At 39.7% G+C, this 22,358-nt stretch overlaps 2 protein-coding genes across 2 annotated transcripts in view; both read right to left on the bottom strand.

Moving 5' to 3' along the window:
• LOC121694869 overlaps positions 1 to 22,358 on the bottom strand; it is a 248,710-nt gene that overhangs the window by 225,772 nt on the left and 580 nt on the right. The gene's annotated exons all lie outside the window — the stretch shown is intronic.
• Positions 18,437 to 22,058, bottom strand: LOC121694881 (zinc finger MYM-type protein 1-like). Its single transcript, XM_042075279.1, has 3 exons — positions 20,773 to 22,058; positions 20,383 to 20,497; positions 18,437 to 19,769 (listed from the first exon to the last, which is right to left on the bottom strand). The coding sequence occupies exons 1-3, from the start codon at positions 21,969 to 21,971 to the stop codon at positions 19,242 to 19,244; spliced, it is 1,842 nt and encodes a 613-aa protein (XP_041931213.1). The 5' UTR covers positions 21,972 to 22,058; the 3' UTR covers positions 18,437 to 19,241.

Below are 22,358 nucleotides of genomic sequence, written 5' to 3'. Positions count from 1 at the left end.
GATTGTAACCCCTTGTCGGTCAATAGTGAAAGTGTAGAACTGTTATGTTATGTCCTATGAGACCACGGTGAAGTTAGTTTCAGTTTACCTATGATCAAATAACAGTCAAGTGCAGATACATGTAGAATATACTCTGCTAGTCCCACATGTTTTAGTAAAACAGGGTGCTAGCAGATTTCTTCAGATGCACTGATCCTCAAAATACCAATATGCTGTGTGATGTTGCGCTGCTTGCTCTTAAAGGGAATGACAGATGTCACTCTCTTTGGTTTAAAGAATGTTACGGCCAAAACACACCCATGACTGATTAAGAAACATAAGAACAACCCTTTTGAACAATGCACCTGGCGTCTGGCTAATTATTACGGCGCCAAGATAGCAATTTTGGACAGGCCACACCCTAAACATATTTAAACCATCTACTTCAGACCGTCCATTTCAGATCATTAAAATATAGCTGTGATGGTCGCCATAGCGGCCACACACCGAACGCACTAACGCTCCCTTTTTCATTAAATCTTATGTTGATTTTTCATAATTATATGCTCACACATTTTGATGTTTACATGTCTACATTCACGCACCCTCTACGTTTAGCAACACTACGTGGCAACCAAGTAAAAACGCAACACACTCACTAAGACAGTGGTCCCCAAACTACAGCCCGCCAACTCATTTTGGGTGCCCCCCCAAAACATGTCCGTGGTATATAGCATCTGGCCCGCATGGGAGTATGACATCGTCAAAGTATAACCTCCGTAATTTCCCCCATTCATTCTCTATGGCGAGTCTTAACAGTACAGATGTAATACTCTTTTTGTCCACTGGTGGTTGTTTTGGCGCTGTTTCGCATTTGCCATAGAAAACGGAATGAAATGTAGGCCTACTGTACCTGCAAACAATGTAAGAGGCCTATGATGACTGCATCAGTGCTCAAAGTATTCTAAAAGTGTATCAATTAATTGTTAATAACTAACTAACTTTTATTCAAGTCATATTTCTGGGACTTTCTGGGATAATTATTTCTATTTTTTATTCACTCGTTCAAATGTTCATACAAATTCACAAAGTTCTCATCAGGTGAGTGAAATTGGTCATTTCAGATGTTTTTGCCAGCACTTCATAAAACTCTCATAGTTGGAGAACTTCAAATTAAATGTAGGATATTGCTTGTTCACAACTTGAGCTCACACATTTTGAATAAAATATACTTTTGGGAATGCTATTTTTTTTATTAGTATTATTTCATTTGAGCTACATTTTACACTGATATGGCATGATTGCAATATAAACACAGCTAACAATGGTATTAAATTGCAGTAGCCTATGATTAAATGTAATGGAATATTCAACTATGGTAGACTGCTGTTGTTCACAGCACTAAGCTATTTATGGTTACTAATATACTCTGGCCCTCTCTTAGAGCCAGGCATAGTGAGCTGGCCCTTGGAAGAAAAAGTTTGGGGACCACTGCACTAAGACCTATTCATAAACAGCTTTTTTGTGGCATTTTACTTTGCGATGTTTTGAAATGCGTAGCCTATCCGAGCTTCCAATCGCGAGGGAACAATTTTGCATTCATAAAAGGGATGCAATAATGGCACCAACAACAACCAAAACTACTCATTGTTAACACGTAAATGAAATGTAACGTTTCATTGTGAATCAAATTAAAATGTTCTCCTCTTTGTAAACGTAGCCTAGGCATATGGTGACAGATTAATTTAATAATGTTGCAAAGGTAGGCTACTGCATCAATCCATAGGCCTATGTTTCATTAGGCTACTAGGCTATTTGTTTTGCCTTACTCTTTATTCATTTAGGATAGGCCTTTTTATTCAGTTATTAATCATCTTCCGTCCTTCGCACTACTTGTGTAGCGCACGCATTCTCCGACCTGTCACCTGTCACTCATCATCGGAAGAGAGGTGTTTGGAATTCCCGCGTTACAATCATTAGCCAATCAAGGTGGTCACTTCAGTCAAGCTCGTGCATGAGTAATGACGTCATCCATAGCCACGAAGACTCACTCCTAGTTTAGGAGTTGTCTGAAAGGCTTTGTGAATAACTTTTAAGAGAAAACTCCAAGCTAAAATCTTTAAGTGCGATTTAGGAGTAGCCTACTCCTAGTAGTAAGATAAAAGCCTTTGTGAATAGCCTACGGCCCCAGTTATTCATCATCTTCCGTCCTTGTGTAGCGCACGCATTCTGAGACCTGTCACCTGTCACTCATCATCGTAAGGGAGGTGTTTGGAATCATGCCCGCGTTACAATCATCAGCCAATCAAGGTGGTCACGCTTGCCCATTTACCCAAATTAATGGTCGAATATTACTGATGATCATTGTTATTTAAGAACATGCAGTGTGCGTAGGGTACCAAAAACATTTTGCTCGTAAAAAAGCATCATAACGCACATTCTGGCGGGTCTGTTATTTACTGTAGGCTGCGCAAATCACAGGCCTTTATTTTGGGCATTCATTCATTCATTCAACCTTTATTTATTCTCGGAGGGTCATTGAGGGAAGCCCTCATTTTCAATGAAGCCGAGATTACAGAAGCGAAGCAAAGCGCTCCACAAACAAGACAACATTGGAGGCCTTCTGTTGAAGAATTTTATATAAAGCCTGCACTAACAGTAATCCTCCTGCCCCTGATAGGCCTACCACAGCTGTGGATAGTGTGGAATGTTCAAGTAATAACACAATCCAATGTGTGTCTCAATTGTCCCCCGCTGACCACCTCACACATTTCTCTAGATTTTGCAACGAACTTACATGACACAATGCCATAAAATATGGCAGTTTTAGGACACAGAATAATGTTTGTAATGATACCAGGTAGGCCTACGTTTAACAGTACCTAACAAGTGTAATGAGCTATTCATTGTCGAAGGTGCATGGTGAAGTGAAATTCTTACTTTGGAAAACAAACATTTGCCGATATCATCGCCGATCATCAGAATATTGCAACAGATTCTGTGTTCTGGACTGCAGGTAACTTGTTAAGCCAGTGGTTCTCAAACTTTTATTTCATTCCCCACTTTGATTAAGGGGCATGACTGATGATAGTGGAGATAACGTGTTATCCGATTCCCGAGGCTTTTGCAAGTCAGCATCTTCGACGGTAGTCTATTAAAAATATAAGTTTGATGTCCCAAATGGAGAGCCATACTTTATTGTTTTTAACAATCTCTATGCTACTCACAAAAATGTAGGCATGGGGACATGATGAAGTAGGCTATCCAACTGTCGTGTGTTAAATTATTGTGATTACGAGCCAGTGGTTTTCAAACATTATGCGTGACTCGGACATCTAACTAAATGCAACAGGCTCATATCGTCCTCGCATTCGCAAAATGAGGACCAGTGTTTTGTCAAATTGCAAATAGCTATTTGTTTTAACGATTTTTTCATGATAGTATGAAGTGCTTTTTGTATAGGCTACTATCTTAATCTTGGAATATGGGGAGGGAAGTGGCACGTCTGCAGTCAGCCAAATATGAATGTAATTCTGCGGCATAAAGCAGATGTATTTGTTTATTGTACAGAAAAATAAAAATGACATGTCAAGCAGTCAATTGACTACATTGCAGTCAAGAAGTAGGGCAAATTAAGACACTGTTTTGATTTGCGTAGTTGCGTTACCCCCAAAACTGACAATAACATAGACAGCAAATTAAGATATTTTTTCTTTTTGTGAAGCGGCACCGGTAGGCTATCAAAAGCAGATTTCGATTTTCGCTACCACCGTGTAGTCAAGCCTTAAGCCATACCCAAGTAGCCTTAATCGAGGTAATGTTTAATTACGATTTATTTTGTTATTGAATTCGTAGGCTGGGATTCCTCTCGGTAACAATTACGTTTAAAGGTAGCCTAGCCTCCTGCTTTTTCAGAAGGGGCGGCAGTCAGGCTACTGACAGAGCGATGTACAGTGGCAGAGCGACGCACAGTGGCTGAAAGTGGTACTAAAGCTTCACGCAGCTTCACGCCTCGTAATGCGCGACTGAAGTGGCCATTTGAAAGCGATGCCCACTGTATTTCATTTCTGGCCTAAGCGAGCAATTTGAGGAACTCTGAGTAGACGTGTGGATTTTTCTTTCTTTCCCCTTTTTTATCCTCAGCGTGGTGGAAACCGCAGATCAATGTTTTTTTCTGTGTCTATGTCTCTGTCCTGAGCAGATGAGGTGGAAGTGAACTGTGGGTAAGCTATTCCCTCTCTACTGACTAAATTGCCTATATGCCTATTAAATTACCTATACTCAATCAGTGGATGAGCAAAAACTTTTTGAAACTAAATGATGACAAAACAGAGGTACTTCTGGTTGGACCAAAACTAAAGCGAGATATTATTCTTAGTAATCTGGGGAACTTGGCACACCAGGTCAAACCAAAAGTAACAAGCCTCGGTGTCATCTTAGATGCAGAGTTAAGTTTTAAGCCCCATATCAGTAAAGTTACTCAGACAGCCTATTTCCACTTGAGAAACATTGCCAAAGTGCGGCCCTTTTTAACTCAACAAGATGCAGAAAAACTAATTCACGCCTTTATCACTAGCAGGTTAGACTACTGCAATGCACTTTTCACTGGTCTTCCCAAAAAACATCTAAAGAAATTGGCACTCATACAGAACTCTGCGGCTAGACTTTTAACTAAGACTAAGAAGAGAGAACACATCACCCCTGTGTTGGCTGAACTGCACTGGCTCCCTATTTCCTATAGAATTGATTTTAAGGTTATGTTAATTACTTACAAAGCTCTGAATGGCATAGCACCTTCATATATCTCTGAGCTTTTAATATCTTATCAACCACAAAGGAAACTTAGATCATCCAATTCTAATCTTTTAATCGTACCCAAAGTGCTCCACAAACAAAGTGGAGAAGCTGCGTTTATCCATTATGCCCCCAAACTATGGAACACCCTGCCTCTGTACATCAAGCAGGCGAGTTCAGTAAATATTTTTAAAAAAGATCTGAAAACATACCTGTACAGGAAAGCTTTTAGTTAACTCATCTTATCCTGTAGACTACATTTTCAGATTATTCTACATCTGCTACTATTGGAGGGCGCAGCCAGCCAGAAGCAGATGGGCTCCCCCTATTAAGTCAGGTTCTGCTCAAGGTTTCTTCCTGGAATATGGGAGTTTTTCCTTGCCACAGTTGCCATATGGCGTGCTTGTGGGGGGTAAGAGGGTTAAGGCTGCCAGTCTTATGACGTCATTTTCTATATTTTTGATATGTTGCTGAGCATATCATAAACAGCAAAGAAAAGTGATTGATAATGACTGACTGACTACTATTGTGTTACATGCTTCAAATGTAAAGCACTTTGAGCTGCATTCTGTGTATGAAAGGTGCTATACAAATAAAGCTTTATTATTATTATTATTATTATTATTATTATACTGTCTTCACACGGGATGCCCTGATATGGTTTCCACTCATATTGTCACTCCTTTCATTTTCTTTTGTAAAGCAGGTGGGAAAAGTAATCGTCACGTAGGCCTAGGCTGTTTGAAAGATTTAATGATGGAAAAGTAACATTAACTTACAATGCAAATTACATCAATGACATCATGGCTAGATTTGGTCTGACAACAATCTACACCGTAAAAAAGGAAAAGTCAAGGGTGTCCAATTTATCAAATAATATTGTGTATCAAATAATATTGTGTTCAAATAGTCATTCTAACTGAGCAATCAAAGTATCTAATTGAATCATGTAAGGTAAGAGTACAAAAAAGAAAAATAGCTGGTTTGTCACATTTACTAAACCACAAAACAAACAAACTCATATTTTTCTTTTAAACACAATGTTATTGGGCCCTATCGTGCTCCTGACGCAAAGCGTGATGCAAATCTCATTCATATCGCACACACAATCAGTGATGAATTTTTCGCCATGCACCCCACTTCCATCAAACATTGCGCCCACAAATGTGTCAATGAATGAACATAGGCAAGGTCTGGCAGTTCGTCGTTAATCGTTATCGTTATCTTGCACCCACTAAAAATCATTACGCCACTGACCAAGAAAAGCCTGTAAGCAGCCCTAACAACAAGTCCCAGGCAGGATTTCTAGGATTTCTATACAGTCTTTTGAACATTATTTGTGTAGCTTTTTTTTCCAGGCTATGTTTTCGGTTGTAACCCCTTGTCAGTCAATAGTAAAAGTAAATACTGTACCATATTTTCTGGACCCCCCAGATTTCAGTGCCCATCAGTCCCAACATTGAATCCCAAACCAAACCGAACTTCTTCTGCTTTTGACAGCCTATCGGTATGACGCTCCAAACTAAACGCATGTCTCACAATAAAAGAGAAGGAAATAAAATGCACGTAAGAAATGCCTCGAATAACCTACAAGCCTGACCAAAATAAAGGTCTGTGCTTTGCGCAGCCTAAGTAAATAAAAGACCCGGCCATAATTTTTGACGATTTACGAGTCTGTCTCCTAAACATTCCTAACCCATTATCCAGATATGCATGAAAACATTTGAATACAAAACTCAGCCATAGGTTATTTTGAGAATGATGACTTTCTCTTCAGCATTGTCCTAACCGTTAAAATGAGACAGATATGACGAGGCATTGCTACAATGTTTACAGAGATACAATGTAAGGTTGGCTGCAAAGATTACGATTGACTGTTACGATTGACTGACACTCGTGCACACACTCACACACACACATTATCGAAATCATATGCCGGACGCTTTAGGCTATATAGTCTTTCTACATGGGTTTAGTTAATGATTGGGCTATAATAACACCACACTTTAATAGTGGTTGGTGTAAACTGGGACATTTTAGTGTTCCGAAGGCTTTTGTCGGGACTCGAGACACACAACTCAAAATGTGTTTTTAAACGTGCATCTTTTTTTTCTCTCTCGCTCTCTTGGAGGTAGTCAGCCGAGCATTTGCTCTGCTGCTGGCTTGTCCCTCCATGTCGCCCAAAATGCTTGATTGCATTGCATTCTCCACATTTGTAGCTACATTTTTATGTACCACATCAGCATTTTTATTCAGTGAATCTTTTGTAAATTGCTTTACAATTCCCGTCAGGCCCTTGGCCGCCTTCCTTATTGACCAGTTCGCCTCGACTTGACGCCATTCACTCCTTCGTCTTTATTAAGATTCCTGGTAGAATTCTCAATCTTTTTGGCCTCTATGTGTCCAGTTACATGGTCTGTTCTTGGTCTTTTTTGTGAAATAAATGTCTAAATAAATGTGACTTATAGTCCGGTGCGACTTATATATTTTTTTTCCCTCTTCATGAGGCATTTTTTGACTGAGCGACTTATAGTCTGGAAAATACGGTAACTTATTTGTTTTGTCATTGCCTATGAGTCATAGTCGACGTAATCAACTACAGAAATTCGTCAACATGAATAATTTGTGTTGACTCATCGCTATGTAGATATATTATCTACTCCTATCATCACAAAGCATATAACACATATATTTAATATTTCCATTGTGATGAGCATATTTCCCAGTGCATGGAAACTAGCACATGTGACACCTTTGCACAAAGGGGGTGATAGAGATGATTTAAATAATTATCGTCCAATCTCCAAATTACCCTGTTTGTCAAAGATTTTTGAATCATTGGTTAATAACCAACTCAAATCATTTCTTTCATGCCATGACATATTAAATCCACAACAATCTGGTTTTAGAACTAACCACAGCACTATCACAGCTACCACATTAGTTACTAATAACATTATATCTGCTTTAGACATTAAAAAGCATTGTGCTGCCCTTTTTGTTGATCTGTCAAAAGCATTTGATACAGTTGATCATCCCTTACTGTTACAAAGATTACATGATATTGGTTTGGATGATAAGGCATGAAAATGGTTTTGTAATTATTTGTCCCAGAGGTTTAAGTGTGTTAAGTCAGTAAATGTAAGTCAAGAGTTTTTGCCAATCACAAAGGGTGTTCCACAAGGGCCTATTTTGGGCCCAGTTCTCTTCACCATCTACATCAATGGCATTGTCTCTTCTCTAAATGGTTGTCAAGTCCACCTTTATGCTGTATGTAACCCTCTGTTCAACTTGCAATTGATAATCTCCAGCTTTCATTTAATGTTCTTCAAGAAGCTCTCATTAATCTTAAATTAGTTCTAAATGAGAAGAAAACTAAATGTATGTTATTTAGTAGAGCAAGGAACACTGAGGTTAATGGCATGCAAATAACCACTGTAACTGGTTCAAGGATTGATAGAGTCTCTGAATACAAATATCTTGGTATCTGGCTGGATGAAAAACTCACATTTAACTACCATATAGCCATCCTAGCAAACACACTGAGAAAAAAATAGGTTTCTTCTACAGGAACAAAGCCAGCCTCCCTATGGAAAGTAGGAAACAAGTTGTTGAAGCAGTTTTCATGTCAGTTTTAGACTATGGTGATGTGATTTATAGAAATGCTACTGCTTGTTCACTTAAAGCCCTGGACTCAGTCTGGCTATAGCACTCATCATTGTGTACTTTATGGTAAGGTGGGTTGGTCATCTTTGACTGAGAGGAGACAATATCATTGGCATCTGTTTATTTACAAAGGTATTGTAAGATTTTATGTATTTTTTCCCTTCCTCCTCTATAATGTAATGTATGTTATCTTATTATTTATTTATTTTACTTTGTTTTATTTTATTTATAGGCCTAGACCTAGACTCTTTTTACATCTTGTTACTTCATTGTTTCTGTAATCTCAGCTTCATTGAAAATGAGGGCTTCCCTCATTGACCCTCCGAGAATAAATAAAGGTTGAATGAATGAATGAATGAATGAATGAATATTAGCCTAGCGCACCCATGATGACTATGATGTACATGATGATACACCTCAATTTAAACCAAAGATTCCAGAGTGCCCTTTGAGAGATGTATCCAGGGCTGTACACATATTTGTCGCACGTGCTACAAAAAAATCAGTCGATGGATGATTGTGGCCTAGTTTTGGTCTACGCGATTAAAAAGCATGTCCACTTGTGTGTAGTATCCAAACAATCCAACTCAAAAGCCTACAACACCTTACAAAAAAAAACCTTCTTGACACTTTCATTTTCATTTCATTTCATATTATTTAACCACAGTCCTTCAGCTATCTTCAGTAGACTGCCTAGGCTACTGTATGTGTAATAGTGTATGGAACGCAGAGACGATTGCTCTAAGACCTAAAGATCATCAAATAACACTATTACATTCGTTTCCAGCCTACTATTCCAACTAGAACATGCTGAAAACATGTTCATCTTCATGGCTAGTTTGTTCAGCAATACGGTTTTGCCAGTCATTTATCGTGATTTCGCACCCATAATACATTGCTGTGACGACACAATCCATCAAAAAACCATGCAACAACCCATAGACGCTTGGCTTCACTGGAATTTCAATGGCACTACAGAGTGGGCTGATCTCAGTGCAGAAAAGCTAGACGTGTATTAGACAAGAGCCATAAAATCGTCATTTCCAGGGAAGCCCGGCGTCTCTGGGAGTGAATGAGACAGTGGGATGGCCCGGACGCTGAGCTTCTGTATGATGATTGGAGGAACCGTCATAGAGGCTGGACTCTTTTGATTGATAGCATATGTCGCGATCTGACAGGAAGTGGTTCAAGTTCAAGAGATGCGATAACGTTAGTGTTGGTAGGTGAAGTCGAGACGCAAGGCATACAGTCGGTTTCTATTTGTTTTTGTAAATAGCATACTGTAAATAAAACCGCAATGTGGAGTTACAGAGTTTGTGACTTACTTTTGTTTCAGTTGTGTATTTAGGCTAAGTTATAGTGCGCTATAATGGTGTAGGTTACATTATACTAATGTTTACTTGAATTTTAAAAGCTCACCTGAGGAGATTAAAAATAAAACAGCAAGGCAGATGAAAATACATAGAGAAATAACTCTAGAAGGCTAGCCTAAACTCCCTCCAACCTGCCATGTCTGCCATGCCAACTCTAGCCTACTGTTCTATTCTCTATTCTGTTCTGGTCTATTCTGGGTTTTGAGATAATGTTTGCCCTCATAGAACAATATAGCACCTTAGTACAATATAGCAATATTATTAATTTAATAATTGACCATTTTTAACAGAGCTTCCCCTATTCCAAAGAGCAGCAACCGCCACTGATGGAACGGTAGTGACGCATTTCATGGATGCACTTTTTGACATGTCAGTTAGCCTACTCATTTGCACAACTGGTTAGTTGTAAAACTGCATTTGATTGCAGGCTACTGGTATTGAATATATTGCAATGACAATAAAGTTGAATACACTTTAATCTAAAGAATTGAACTATCAACTAAACATGATAACATGATAGTGAAAATAAACACTTTAGCACATCTTCAAGCCTACTTATTCAAAAACTAGATGTACCGCAGAGCGGTACAAAATATGACCGCCGCCCAGTCCAGCACATTTTTTCCACAAAAATAAGTCACGCTTGTCAAATTGTGTTCATTTCCTACTTTGTTCCTGCTTAGCTTCAGTAATTCAGCAAAGTCAGGGTATCTGCTGGTCTGGCTGCTGGCTAAAAACACAAGGTGAAAGGCATATATGCAGGGGTGTAGTGGGCGTTGGATGCGGGGGAGCGCCGTCCCCCCACTTCTCGGAGCATTGTTTTGAGCATTTTAATAATCATTTATTAATATAACAAGTGTTGTTACCAGTAATAACAACACATCACGCAAACGTCTCCAATTAGGCCTCTTTGTCATAAAATTCGTTACAAGAATGACCGTCATGCTGTAGCACTCCACCATGCGTAAAGACATTAAAAAACTATGCAGCTCGTCGTTCCGCGTTACCCGAAAGTAGCTAGAAAGTGGCTAGATTAGCCTACACAACTGCCGGTATCCAAATTTAGCAAGCATCTTCATGGCCCACTGTTGCAATTCCTTCGTTTGTGTTTTTCAGAAAGCAGGTAGGCTAATCCAGTGGTCAAAATGACACGATAAGCATCTGTGAGTAATATGAGTGATTTTTATCGAGGGAGCTCCAATATAAGTGAACGGGTATACTGTAACCATAAGTAATGACCCAACGGTGAACCTGAACAACTTTAGGAAAAACTTAGTACGATTGGTGCAGCTACTTTCATCCAAACAAAAACTTTTCAAATGACTGGCACTTGCCTGCCAATGTTCTTTCTGTTATTGTTTTTTGTTTTGTTTTATTGACTGTGCACCTCTGCATTTTAATCATTCGCAATGACATTCATATGACGCCCCCTCAAATTGAGCTACAGTAGGCTACTGCCCACACAGCGTGTTGAATGCATGTGAATTCTGCTTCTGCTATTGTTATTGCCATGGTTTACGTGTGGTAATGAATGAAGCTTTGCGCCGGCATGTTATGCGTCAAGATTTGTCAACAAAATGAAAAGCTACAGACCGCTTTGGTGGAAAAGTGTAGTTTTGGTGGAGACATTAGGCTACATTTTGAAGCTAATCCATGTCATTTAATCATTCCATGTCATTTAATGTCGTTTTTTTTTTAATTCGGTTTCATGTTCATGAAAGCTGGTAAAAATTTGGCCTTGGCCTTATGCACCGATGTATGTGGAGGTGCGAGTGTGACAGTTTTTGCAATGATGTCATAAAAATAGCGTTCCCACACTTTAAAAATCCCCTCTACACCACTGCATATATGATTTTAACTGTCTCACTGAATTGCATTATGCACACTCAATTCTCACTGGTATCTGCTAGACAACAAGTACCAAAACATGATTAGTTCATAGATTTCACATGTAAAATACATTTTATACAACCCCACCCCCATCTTGCCTGTTCATAATTCTAAAAAAATTGTTGAATTGCATGTGTGCGTGTACGTGTTTATGTGTGTGTGCGTATGTGCATGTGCTTGTGGGTGTGCCTGTGTGTGTGTATGTGCATTCTTGAATTTCCCCTAGGGATCAATAAAGTATCTATCTATCTATCCATCTATATGTCTACTGAGTGTGTATGTGTATTATTGTATGGCCCCCCATGAACAAAAGTCCACGAAACTTGGCATGCATTTAGAGGGTGTCATAATAATCCTACACTTTCAATTTCGTGCAGTTTTGACCATGTCAGCCAGAGATATTGTGATTACAACACCTACATTTTGCTTTTTAATTTTTAACTAGGTGGCGCTATACATGAATTGAGTAGTAATGGGATGGGTTGACATGTCCGCTTAAGACCAACATACAAAAAAGGTGGTCCTCCTAGGCCCTACGGTTCTCGAGATATTCACAGAAAACTGTGTCCGGCCACCTACAGGCCAGTTGGTGTACAGTAACATAAATTAATTTATTGTATGGCCCCCCATGAATGGAACTCCACAAAACTTGGCGTGTATTCAGAGGGTGTCATAATGATCCTACACTTCCAATTTCGTGCAGTTCTGACCATGTTAGGTCACAGATACCTGCCACAGAAAACTGTGTCCGCCCTGCCCTACCCTCCTTTCGGGGTGTCCAGTCCAACGGGGGGGCTACAGATCAAAACAAAAAATGATGGTTCCATGCTATCCTTGTGGGGCTAAATGCCCACCAAGTTTCGTGCACCCCGGTCTTTCAGTGTCCCGGGAATCCTTGACGGAAAATTAGCCATGCGAAAAAGAAAAAAAAGGGAAAAAAAAGAAAAATCTGACTAAACCCAGGGCTTAATTTGAGCCGGAACACGCTGGAACATGTTCCGACGTTCGATCCGGAACCTTTTTATTGGATCTGTCAACTCTTACGTCAATATAAAAAATAAATCGCCTAAACGAAAAATAAATAATTTACTGTTTGTGTAGTGTTCAATGTTGATATCTTTCTTATTAGTCTTTAGAAATAGGGGAAAGACCAAACAGGATACAACAAGCTAATCGAGGATTTGAAAGTGCTTTATCCACAATATTTGCCACAGAAGGGTGATGCGCTGTTCGAGGAGAGAGAAGTTGAGACGCTCTGCCCGCAGTTTTGCATCGATAGCCCGCGGAATGTCATCAGGGCTTTCATGGAATACCACCTCTACCATCTCCTCCCCATTTGCCTTGTCGGCCCGCCGCTTGCCCGGTTCAACCCCTTTCCTTACGTGAGGTCATGGATTTCTAAAGGACATAGGTGTAGAGAAAGAAGCAGGGTAATGGAGGCCGGGGGTCTGGATGCTGTATGGGCCATTTTGGACAAGTAGGCCTAGGCTACGATAGGAAGAAATCGCGCTTCCATGCTGTATCTAGTTGATCATGGGTGTGGGTGGTCATCATTGCAATATATAGCATACTTTATTGCTTTATTGTAGCATATATTGCTATATATATGCTACATACCGGCTATTAGCCCCTTGTTGGACAGTTTTGTTGGTTCCCCTGTATCTCCTGTTTTCCCGGTCTGTGTGCGCGCTTGTGTGTGTTTGTGTGTGTGCGCGTGAGTGTTTGTGTCTCCCGCTCCCTCTCTGTGTCATATTGACCGCCGCGCGCTTCGCCGCGCTTCATAATAAATTAACTAACTTACAATGCATATGTAGAAGAACAACAATTCACATAAATCACAGGGATTGTTTTTTGTTTGCTCTTCACAAATATATAGTGTTGCCTACAGGTGAGTTGTTTGCAATTGAAACCCTAAAATAACTAGCCCTTATCCCCTCACACATGAAACATAAAAGGGCTACTCATGCAAATAAATTAATGAAATGTTAATGAGAAACTTTTTGATATTAGGAAATGGGAAAATAATCACTAATTGATTAATCATTAGATTAATCGAAAAATTAATAATTACATTAGTCGACTAATCGAAAAAATAATCTCTAGATTAATCGTTTATAAAATGTCAATAGTTTGGGACAGCCCTATTACCTTTGAGTTCAAATAACAGGCGAGTGCAGAATGCATGTAGGCTATATACTCTGACACACAGTTGCGTCCCTGACCAGATCGCCAAGATAGGGCCCATTATGTTGATCTGATATATTTGGCCGATATCCAACAGAATCATGCAAGATCAATGTGAAGCACTTAAGTACTGAACCAGAAAGGCAAATGAACACATGGGATGCCCTAGTGTCACCATTTCATTATGAACCTTTGCAAGAACACTGAGATAATCACACAGCTATAAGTTTTCACATGGGTTTTCTTAAAGAGTTTTATGCCTAGAGACCAGAATTTGGAGCTTGGTTGTATCTTATGTTATGCTTTAAGATAAACTATGCTTTGTTCCCCCTATGGGTGCTTTAGGTATTGAGCATACAAGTATCAGTGGTTCCATGTATGTTTCCTACCTCAATGAATGCTTCTGAATACTGAAACAACGTGTCAATACGTCATCTTGAAGTCTTTAAACTCAAAATTATCTTCCATTAACATTGATGTTACAATACTAAGTACATTTGAATGCCTACTCTCAGTACATGCCTCCACCTGTATAACACAGTGACATTGAAATTATGTGATTATTTCCTGTAAACCAACCTAGGGTCTATTTTCAGAAGCTAACACGTTCAAAATGTTGCTTGAGAACATAATTAAGTTAATTGGTGGAGTTTTGAGCAAGAACGTTGTTTGCATTAACACCAAATTGTCTTACAGTGAAAGCGAAGCGGGCATACACTCACGTCAAAAACAAAATATTTCATACCACTGAAAATGTTCAAAATGGAATGACACTTCTGTGGTAGTGTGGTAAGGCTGTCTACAGACAAATCAAAGTATTGTAAACCTTGTAATACCTTATGTGCTAAAACCATACCATACCTTCTGTGTTACAGTAACATCACAGAACACGATAAAATGCTCTGCTTATCACTTATATCATCCCTTTAATGTAAACAGTGCCACTAAGATTACTCAAATTGGGTAATCGTGGCATGAATCAATTTTGTAAATTGAAAGAGAAATGCTGTAGGCCTTCTAATTCTAGACATTTATGTGTAACTGATGTAGGCCTACACATTAAAATAACAAAAATGTAGACGATAACAGTTTAGACTTTCATTAAGGATATTAACAACATTGTTAATCAGAGTAGATTTGAGTCAGACTGGAACATGCATTTGCAACAAAACAGCATATAGCAATAGCCAAATTCGCTACATCAAAGTAAATCGCTACTTTAAGCCACAGACAAGGCTCAAAATATCATTACACTTCTGTGATACTGTGAAGAGGGTCCCAGTAAACAAACCAAAAGGGTATAGCCTAAATAAGGACTGTTTGCGCTGTCAGAGCATTATCTGAATTCTTCTTCCACTCTCTGCCATCTTGCTAGGAGAAGTCTATACAGTTTATTATGGAATGCAGCACAATCTACTCAGTCCCGGCGTCATGGGGGGGCTTTGGGGGGCCAGGCCCGTCCTGGAAGTCATCTGTGCCTGCCCTGGACGAGCTTGGCTACACCAACCAACCCCAACCCCATAGATTGATTTTGAACACGTATTAATTGTAGGCCTATATTATACGTTTGTCAATCTAGCAAGTAGCAAATAAAACTTGTAAAATCTGTATTATTCCGTAGCTAATCAATAAGGAACATTAGGCAAGTCCATCACCTAAATGGAGGGGAGGTTACGTGGCGCAGTCTACTTCACTTCTGCACTAACCCCTGTCATACGATGACAAATATGGCTTATCGGCTCGCAGGTAGACTATATCTCATATCGTAGTTAGTAGAAGTAGGCCTAGTAGTTTCTGGCTTTGTTTGATAGCGTTAACCTTTACTGTTTTTTCTTCTGACCTAGTCGAAGAACAGGGAGCTTGTTACCACTCCAGGGCCGAAGTTATCCGTAACTTCGGGCTAACTCCCTGGTTAGCAAATGAACGAGGATTTTGGTTTTATCTGCGGATTTTTTTTGCATTATTTTGAATAGCTCCAGTCTTAACAGCACGTCTACTTTTCCCACACGCATCTCAGTAACACATATCCCCTCTCACTTTCTCTCTCTCCATCCCTGCGCACGGGGTTCTCTTAAAAGAGCTGCACCATTTTACAGCAATTGCATCTACATTTTCATATTAGAATGTTTTGTCAAGTGTAAGCTTAAACTACCGTGATCAATTTAAGTTCTCGTGCCCCCCCTGGAAAGGTGTAATGCCCGTCCGTGAATTTGTGTCTGCCGCCGGGTCTGAATCTACTGTCAATGAACACAAAAGAAGGAGAGTTAGGTTACTTGGACGTGCTTTCTTCTCATACCACAGTGGTAGGATAGCGGTGCCTGCAATAACTGCACATCTCATCACTAGTTAGACTTCTCGAAAATTAGACCAGGTTTTTTGCGTAAGATAGTGCCCATTGTTTAATATTATAATATTATACACTGTAGAGGTGAATTGGTCACGTTAGGTGTCCCAGCAAGTTCATCTTGGCCGGACTAGGTCTTTACAAGATGTCTATGGGTCTAAGTCTGATGATGTTGTGCCCTTTCTTATGCCAAACGCATCACAGCACGTCGGCACCAGAGATGTGATGTGTCTTTGCTAGATTGTGAACAGTGCATATTTTTTTGGTCTGGCGCGTAGGATATGCTGTCTAAATATAGTGTTACACAGTATAGAAAAGTGTGGAATTGGATATTAGTATTTTCTACGTATCTAGTATTCTATTTCTAAGTACTAAGTTCTAGTGTTTGCTAATTACTCATGCCTTTTAAAGGTCATTTCATATAATATACCATTAATAATATTTATTTGAATTGATGAAGGAAGATGTTGCAACTGACCCCAGACCTTGGGACGGTTGCAACACTGTACAGAAACATTTGAAACATGTTTAAAATATATTACATTATACTACATGGCTGTTTTGGTGTCAATATGCATAGTTTTTGAAAATGTAGATTTTTCAACTATAATATTTTATATTTTCAATATGATTCTAGCATCTTCTAGTCAAGTTTATGACTGTCGGTGCACCGCTAAGGCCCACTAAACACATCGGTACTCACAGTGTTTCTTAACTGGTGGGTCGGGACCCACAAGTGGGTCGCGGAACCGTTCTGGGTGGGTCACGGAGCTTGTGGTTAAAAAAAAAAAATGCATATTTAAAATGCTACCTTATCAGATCTAATATCAGACTTTTCAGATCGGACAAAATGGGACAGAAACCCCAGAGTGTGGCATGCAGTGAATTGTTGGCAAATGAGAACATGAAACCAAAACTAAAATGCCACATAAAAGCACCCTTGTCAAAAACAAACCTGCCAAGTGTTTTAAGAGGTGACATCAGGAGTTGAAGGCTTCACAGATGTAATGCCAAACATCACCACGTTCCAGGCCTAGAGGCAAGCATTTTGCGTGTCTTACCATGTACCTCACCGTATCTTGGCTTGAAAGCTAAAAAAATATATATGGGTCGCGACTTCATGAACATGGGAAACAGTGGGTCCCAAACCCAGACCAGTTAAGAACCACTGCATTAAACCATACATTTAAACAAGATATTAAAGAAATACTAAAAATGTTGTAATTTTAAACTACAAGGATAAAAATACTCATGTGTGCTGTTTTGATTTGTTTGGCTTGGGGACAGTTGGGGACACTTTGTTGCAACCAGGCCGTGCCCAACTCTGTGAACCATGACAGAACATAATGTGCTGGCTAAACACACACTAGCATAGCAAGCAAAAATGGGTTCGGCCTGTATCCTATTACAAAAATACCCGTCATGAAAAAAAATACTTTGATAATTCAATTTCATATGAAATTTATTTTCTCAATATAGCTTCTAGCCTACAGCAATGTTGAATGTGATTTCTTTGTTGCTGGTGGAGTAGGCCTACACATATCATAAATTACTCTAGCATGGCTACTGGCTACAAGCCAAACTGAAGTTTGTCCTGGTCCTGGTCTGTCATTTTTCTTCTCCAGACAAATAAAACAAATCAAAATCATACAACTGATTTCATCAGCATTCAACTTTAATCTTGACATTTCGTGTTTATTCTCGACTCTTTCTATTGATAAACCAGATTCTGAAGTAGGCCTGCGGGAACCTATGACGGTGACCACAGGTAGACTTAGCCTAACACTATATTTAACCTAGCAAGAATTGTACCCATAGGCCAGTGGCGGCTGGTGAAAAATGCAATAGGTGGGGCTGTATCTGCGGGGGGTCTGGGGGTCCTCCCCCTGAACATTTTGAATTTTGTAGATGTGATTTCCTGCATTCTGGTGAATTTTAGGGTGACCAGCTGGAGCTCCCAAATCATTCACAATGATACATTTGTGTGTGGGTAAATTTTAGTATTTCACTCATACTCATATATGATATGAGTATGAGTGAACTCATACTCAAGACAATATTAATTGAACTGCCATGTAGAAATCAACAATTTCACAGGTAATGATAATGAACAAGTTGCATGTTTATTATGCTCTGTGTCCAGATAGAAAGTTCAAAGACATAAAGATAAATTATAATAGGTAATACAACAATCTAGTTCTAAAGATATGTAGTCTACAGCTGGGAATTGATTAAAGTTCACTGTAGACAAATTGACAATTGGATAATGGATAATAATAGTCTGTGTTGATACTACAGAAAGAGAGAGAGAAGGCTCTCACAGAGAGGGTGGGACAACATTCTTGTAGTGAACACAAAGTATGAGAAGAAAGATGAATTTAACATTTTAGCTAGTATGAAACACAGTAATCCAGCTCTGAACTTAGAAACAACAACAAAATCAAAGCAAATCAAAGCAAACATACAGTTACATACAGTTATGTTCCTATTGAGATCACTATTTTAATGGCAAATGTGTGTGAAAAATGATGTATATGAGTGAGAGAGTCAGTGAATGAGTGAGAGTGACAGACAACCAAGAAAGCTTATTGAATTGAGATAGCAGGTGTGTGTGTGTGAGAGAGAGTGAGAGACTGACTGAGTTAGAGAATGACAGCTAGTCTGTGTTTTTGTGTGTGTGTGTGTGAGAGAGAGAGAGAGTGTGAGTGTGAGAGAGAGTGAGAGACTGACTGAGTTAGAGAATGACAGCTAGTCTGTGTTTGTGTGTGTGTGTGTGTGAGAGAGTAAGAGAATGACATATAGTGCGAGTGTGTGAGAGACAGAGAGAGAGAGAGAGAAAGAGAGTGAGAGACTGAGTAAGAGAATGACAGCTAGTGTGAGTTAGAGAGAGTAAAGAGTAAAGAGAGACTAAGATATGGTGTCTGAGTTAGATTTGTGTGTATGAGAAAGGTAGATGGAGTGAATATGTGAGTGAATGCGGGGGGTGAGTGAGTGAAGTGGATGGAGAACTCTTATTTGTACAGGAACTTTGCTCGTCTATCTTTCTGAGTGGCAAATCTCTCAATAACCCTGGTGTTGAAATCTGGAATGTCCCTTGTGAGTTTTTTCTCTATAGAGAGCATAGCCAGAGCGTTGAGGCGATCTTGTGCCATAGTGTTCCTAAGGAAAGTTTTTATCCTCTTTAAAGTAGAGAAGCACCTCTCTGATTCTGCTGTTGTCATTGGTGTGGTGATGAGGATCTTGAGAAGACTTACAGTTTCGGTGAATGTGTCTTGAAGATTATTTTCCATTAGAACCTGAAAGAGAGCCAGTGCACCACTGCAACCCTTGAAGTCCTCATTTTCGTAGATCAGGGACAGTTCTGTTTTAAGTCTCGCTTTGTCCAACATGGGATAGGCATCCACCGTGGTTTGTAGTGCTGAGTCTGGGAACTTTCTGCTGTGTTGTGAGAACAAGTCTCCTTGCAAGAGAGTGGCACTGATGAGATGCTTGGTGAAAGAAAACCTCTCCTTGGCATGGCTCATAATGGTATCACATACCTATGAAATGATACAGAATTGTAGAAAAGTAAACACAGAAAACATTTGTTTTCACATTTCTCAGTTCAACACTACAATAAAATCAGCATATTCATAGCAGCTCCAATTTTGTTATGAGCAAGTTAGGCTTACTGTAATTATTAAAAGCATAAATGTGAAGAAAATAATATAATTTCTGCATTCTCCAGTAGATAAATATGTCTAATAATGACAATTCAGAATACAAAAATGTGCAAACAAACACAAATACATAGGCTAATCCAGTGATTCTCAAACTTTTCACAATGAGTACCACCTCAGAAAAAAATGGGCTCTCCAAGTACCACCATTATTACTGACATTAAAATACAGTAGTATAGACCAAATAAACTACATATTTTACATTGTACATACTGTTTTACATTATTTCCCCCCAAGAAAGACAAAACTAGTTTAAACTTCACTGATCAAAGATTTGTTATCGTATATATTATGATTATTTCATCTTTATGAAAGAAAGAAAAAATCTCGGACACTCCCGGAGTACCACTATAGAGAGTCTGCGTACTTGTACAACAGTTTGAGAACCACTGGGCTAATCTAATACAGAAATAGAATTTATGTTACTGCTTACCTCTATTGCCAGATGTCGTTGCGTTTCTTCTCCCATTGCCATCCGTTTCTTCGGGGGTGGTTCCTGTACAGGTCCCCTATAGTCCTCATCTTCAACTAGAGAATCAACAGAGTCCCTGATCCAAAACAAGTTTCACAAGTCACTGTCCACCCTGAAATTACTGTATCATAAACCAACTTGTATTAAAACTGTATTAAAATATGTGCTATTGTTGTGTTGGGCCTAGTCAATGTTATCTAAATTCATCACAAATAAATTCATTAGTCTAACATGGTGACGAAATTGTGATATTTATGAGGGGTTATATTGTGCCTAGCCATGAAGATTTATGTGTTTATCGTTTAGGCCACATAAGCATGTTTTCAGCCAATATGCAAAATCATAGCCTACCTGATAGCCTGTATGCTGTGAGTGAACCGCTGGGTGATGCCTGCGATGAAGACAGAGTCTATGTTTCTCTTCTGCAGCTGGTTAAACAGCATGTCTACATGTGGCATGATTTTATGAAATAACGCCAGGAAGAAACAGAAAACCTCATCTTCCAACATTCTCATACAACCCCCGGCCTCTCTCTTCGATATAGCATCAAAGTCTCCTCTGTCTCGGATGGTTTGGAAACACTTGACCAGTTCATCTTTGTGCTCGTAAACTGTGTTAACAGCACGACTGTGGAAGTTCCATCGCGTTGTTGAAGCACCTGGAAGTCGGTGTGCCACCACCTCATCTAGCACTGCCGTTCGTTTGAAAGACTTAGAAAAAAATGTAGAAAAACCCCCAATGTCTGAAAAAAACTGGCCGATCTTCGGGATGTGGGATGTTGCCTGCTGCATGATGAGGTTCAATTGATGCGCATAACAGTGAACGTAGTAGGCACTCTCGTAGACATCTTGAACTTTACGCTGCACTCCACCTGTAGCACCCCTCATCACTGCGGCACCATCATAGGCCTGGGCAATTAATTTTCGCTCTTGTCCCGCAGGAAGAATGGTCCTCAGCCTTTCCAATAATTCAGTGGCAATCGTAGCAGCGGTCGCATTTGGAAGCGCGATAAACTCAAAAAAGCGTTCTTGAATGTTGTTGTGGCCATCTATGTACCGTAGCACAAGCACGAGCTGACAATGAGTGCAGATGTCGGTTGTCTCATCTGCCTGAATGGCAATATAGTCCGACTGTTTTACCTCTTCCAGAATGTGGTCTCTGAGAACTGACAACATGCAGTCTAACAGTTCATTTTGCACGGTCTTCGAAGTGCCTTTAAAAACAGTGGCGTTCTCCAGGTGCTCCTCCAAATCACGGTCGATTGACGCCATTAGGTCAATGAGACCCAGGAAAATGCCAGGGTTTTCTGATGTGTCACTCTCATCATGACCACGCAAAGCAAGTTCAAAGGCCCCACAAAATTTCACGGCATCAACGATCTTTGACAAAATATGCCGATTCCTGTCCACCTCCTCGTTGTGTTTTCTTATGCTAATACGGTGTCCCTCATTTAACTGTGTGGCTATGCTAATTCGGCCTAGCATGGCTAACTTCACAGAGTTGTCCATATGCACTCTTGCCAGCTCATGTTTCTTAATGCGCTCTGACATATGTTTCAGGTCTGTCACCCCTGTCTGTGTCCACGAACTATCACACGCACTTGTTTTAAAAAGTAAACAAGGAAAGCAAAAGATTGCATTGGCGTACCCACAGCTAGTTAGCCAAGCCTTTCGATCGAACCAACCTCTGGAAAATGTTCTCTTGTAGGTCTTCTCCTTTTCTCGCACCTGCTGTGTTATATTTACTTCTGGCTTGTCTGGTCCGAGTTCTTTTACTATTAATTTTTCCGCTAATGTTCTTCTCTTTCGAATGGATACAGGTGTAGATATTTAACTGAATTTGGGGATAGTAGCTGAACTCCCACGACTACATTAGTGCCACTCGACATGCTGCCCTCACACTCCCCTCTGAGGTAAATGTCTTTTAACGTTCAGTGA

This window comes from Alosa sapidissima, chromosome 20 (assembly GCF_018492685.1).
Source record: "Alosa sapidissima isolate fAloSap1 chromosome 20, fAloSap1.pri, whole genome shotgun sequence".
In the NCBI taxonomy this organism is placed as follows: domain Eukaryota; kingdom Metazoa; phylum Chordata; class Actinopteri; order Clupeiformes; family Clupeidae; genus Alosa; species Alosa sapidissima.
Note: the sequence above shows the minus strand (reverse complement) of the source record. Positions and strands in the feature narration are given on the sequence as shown.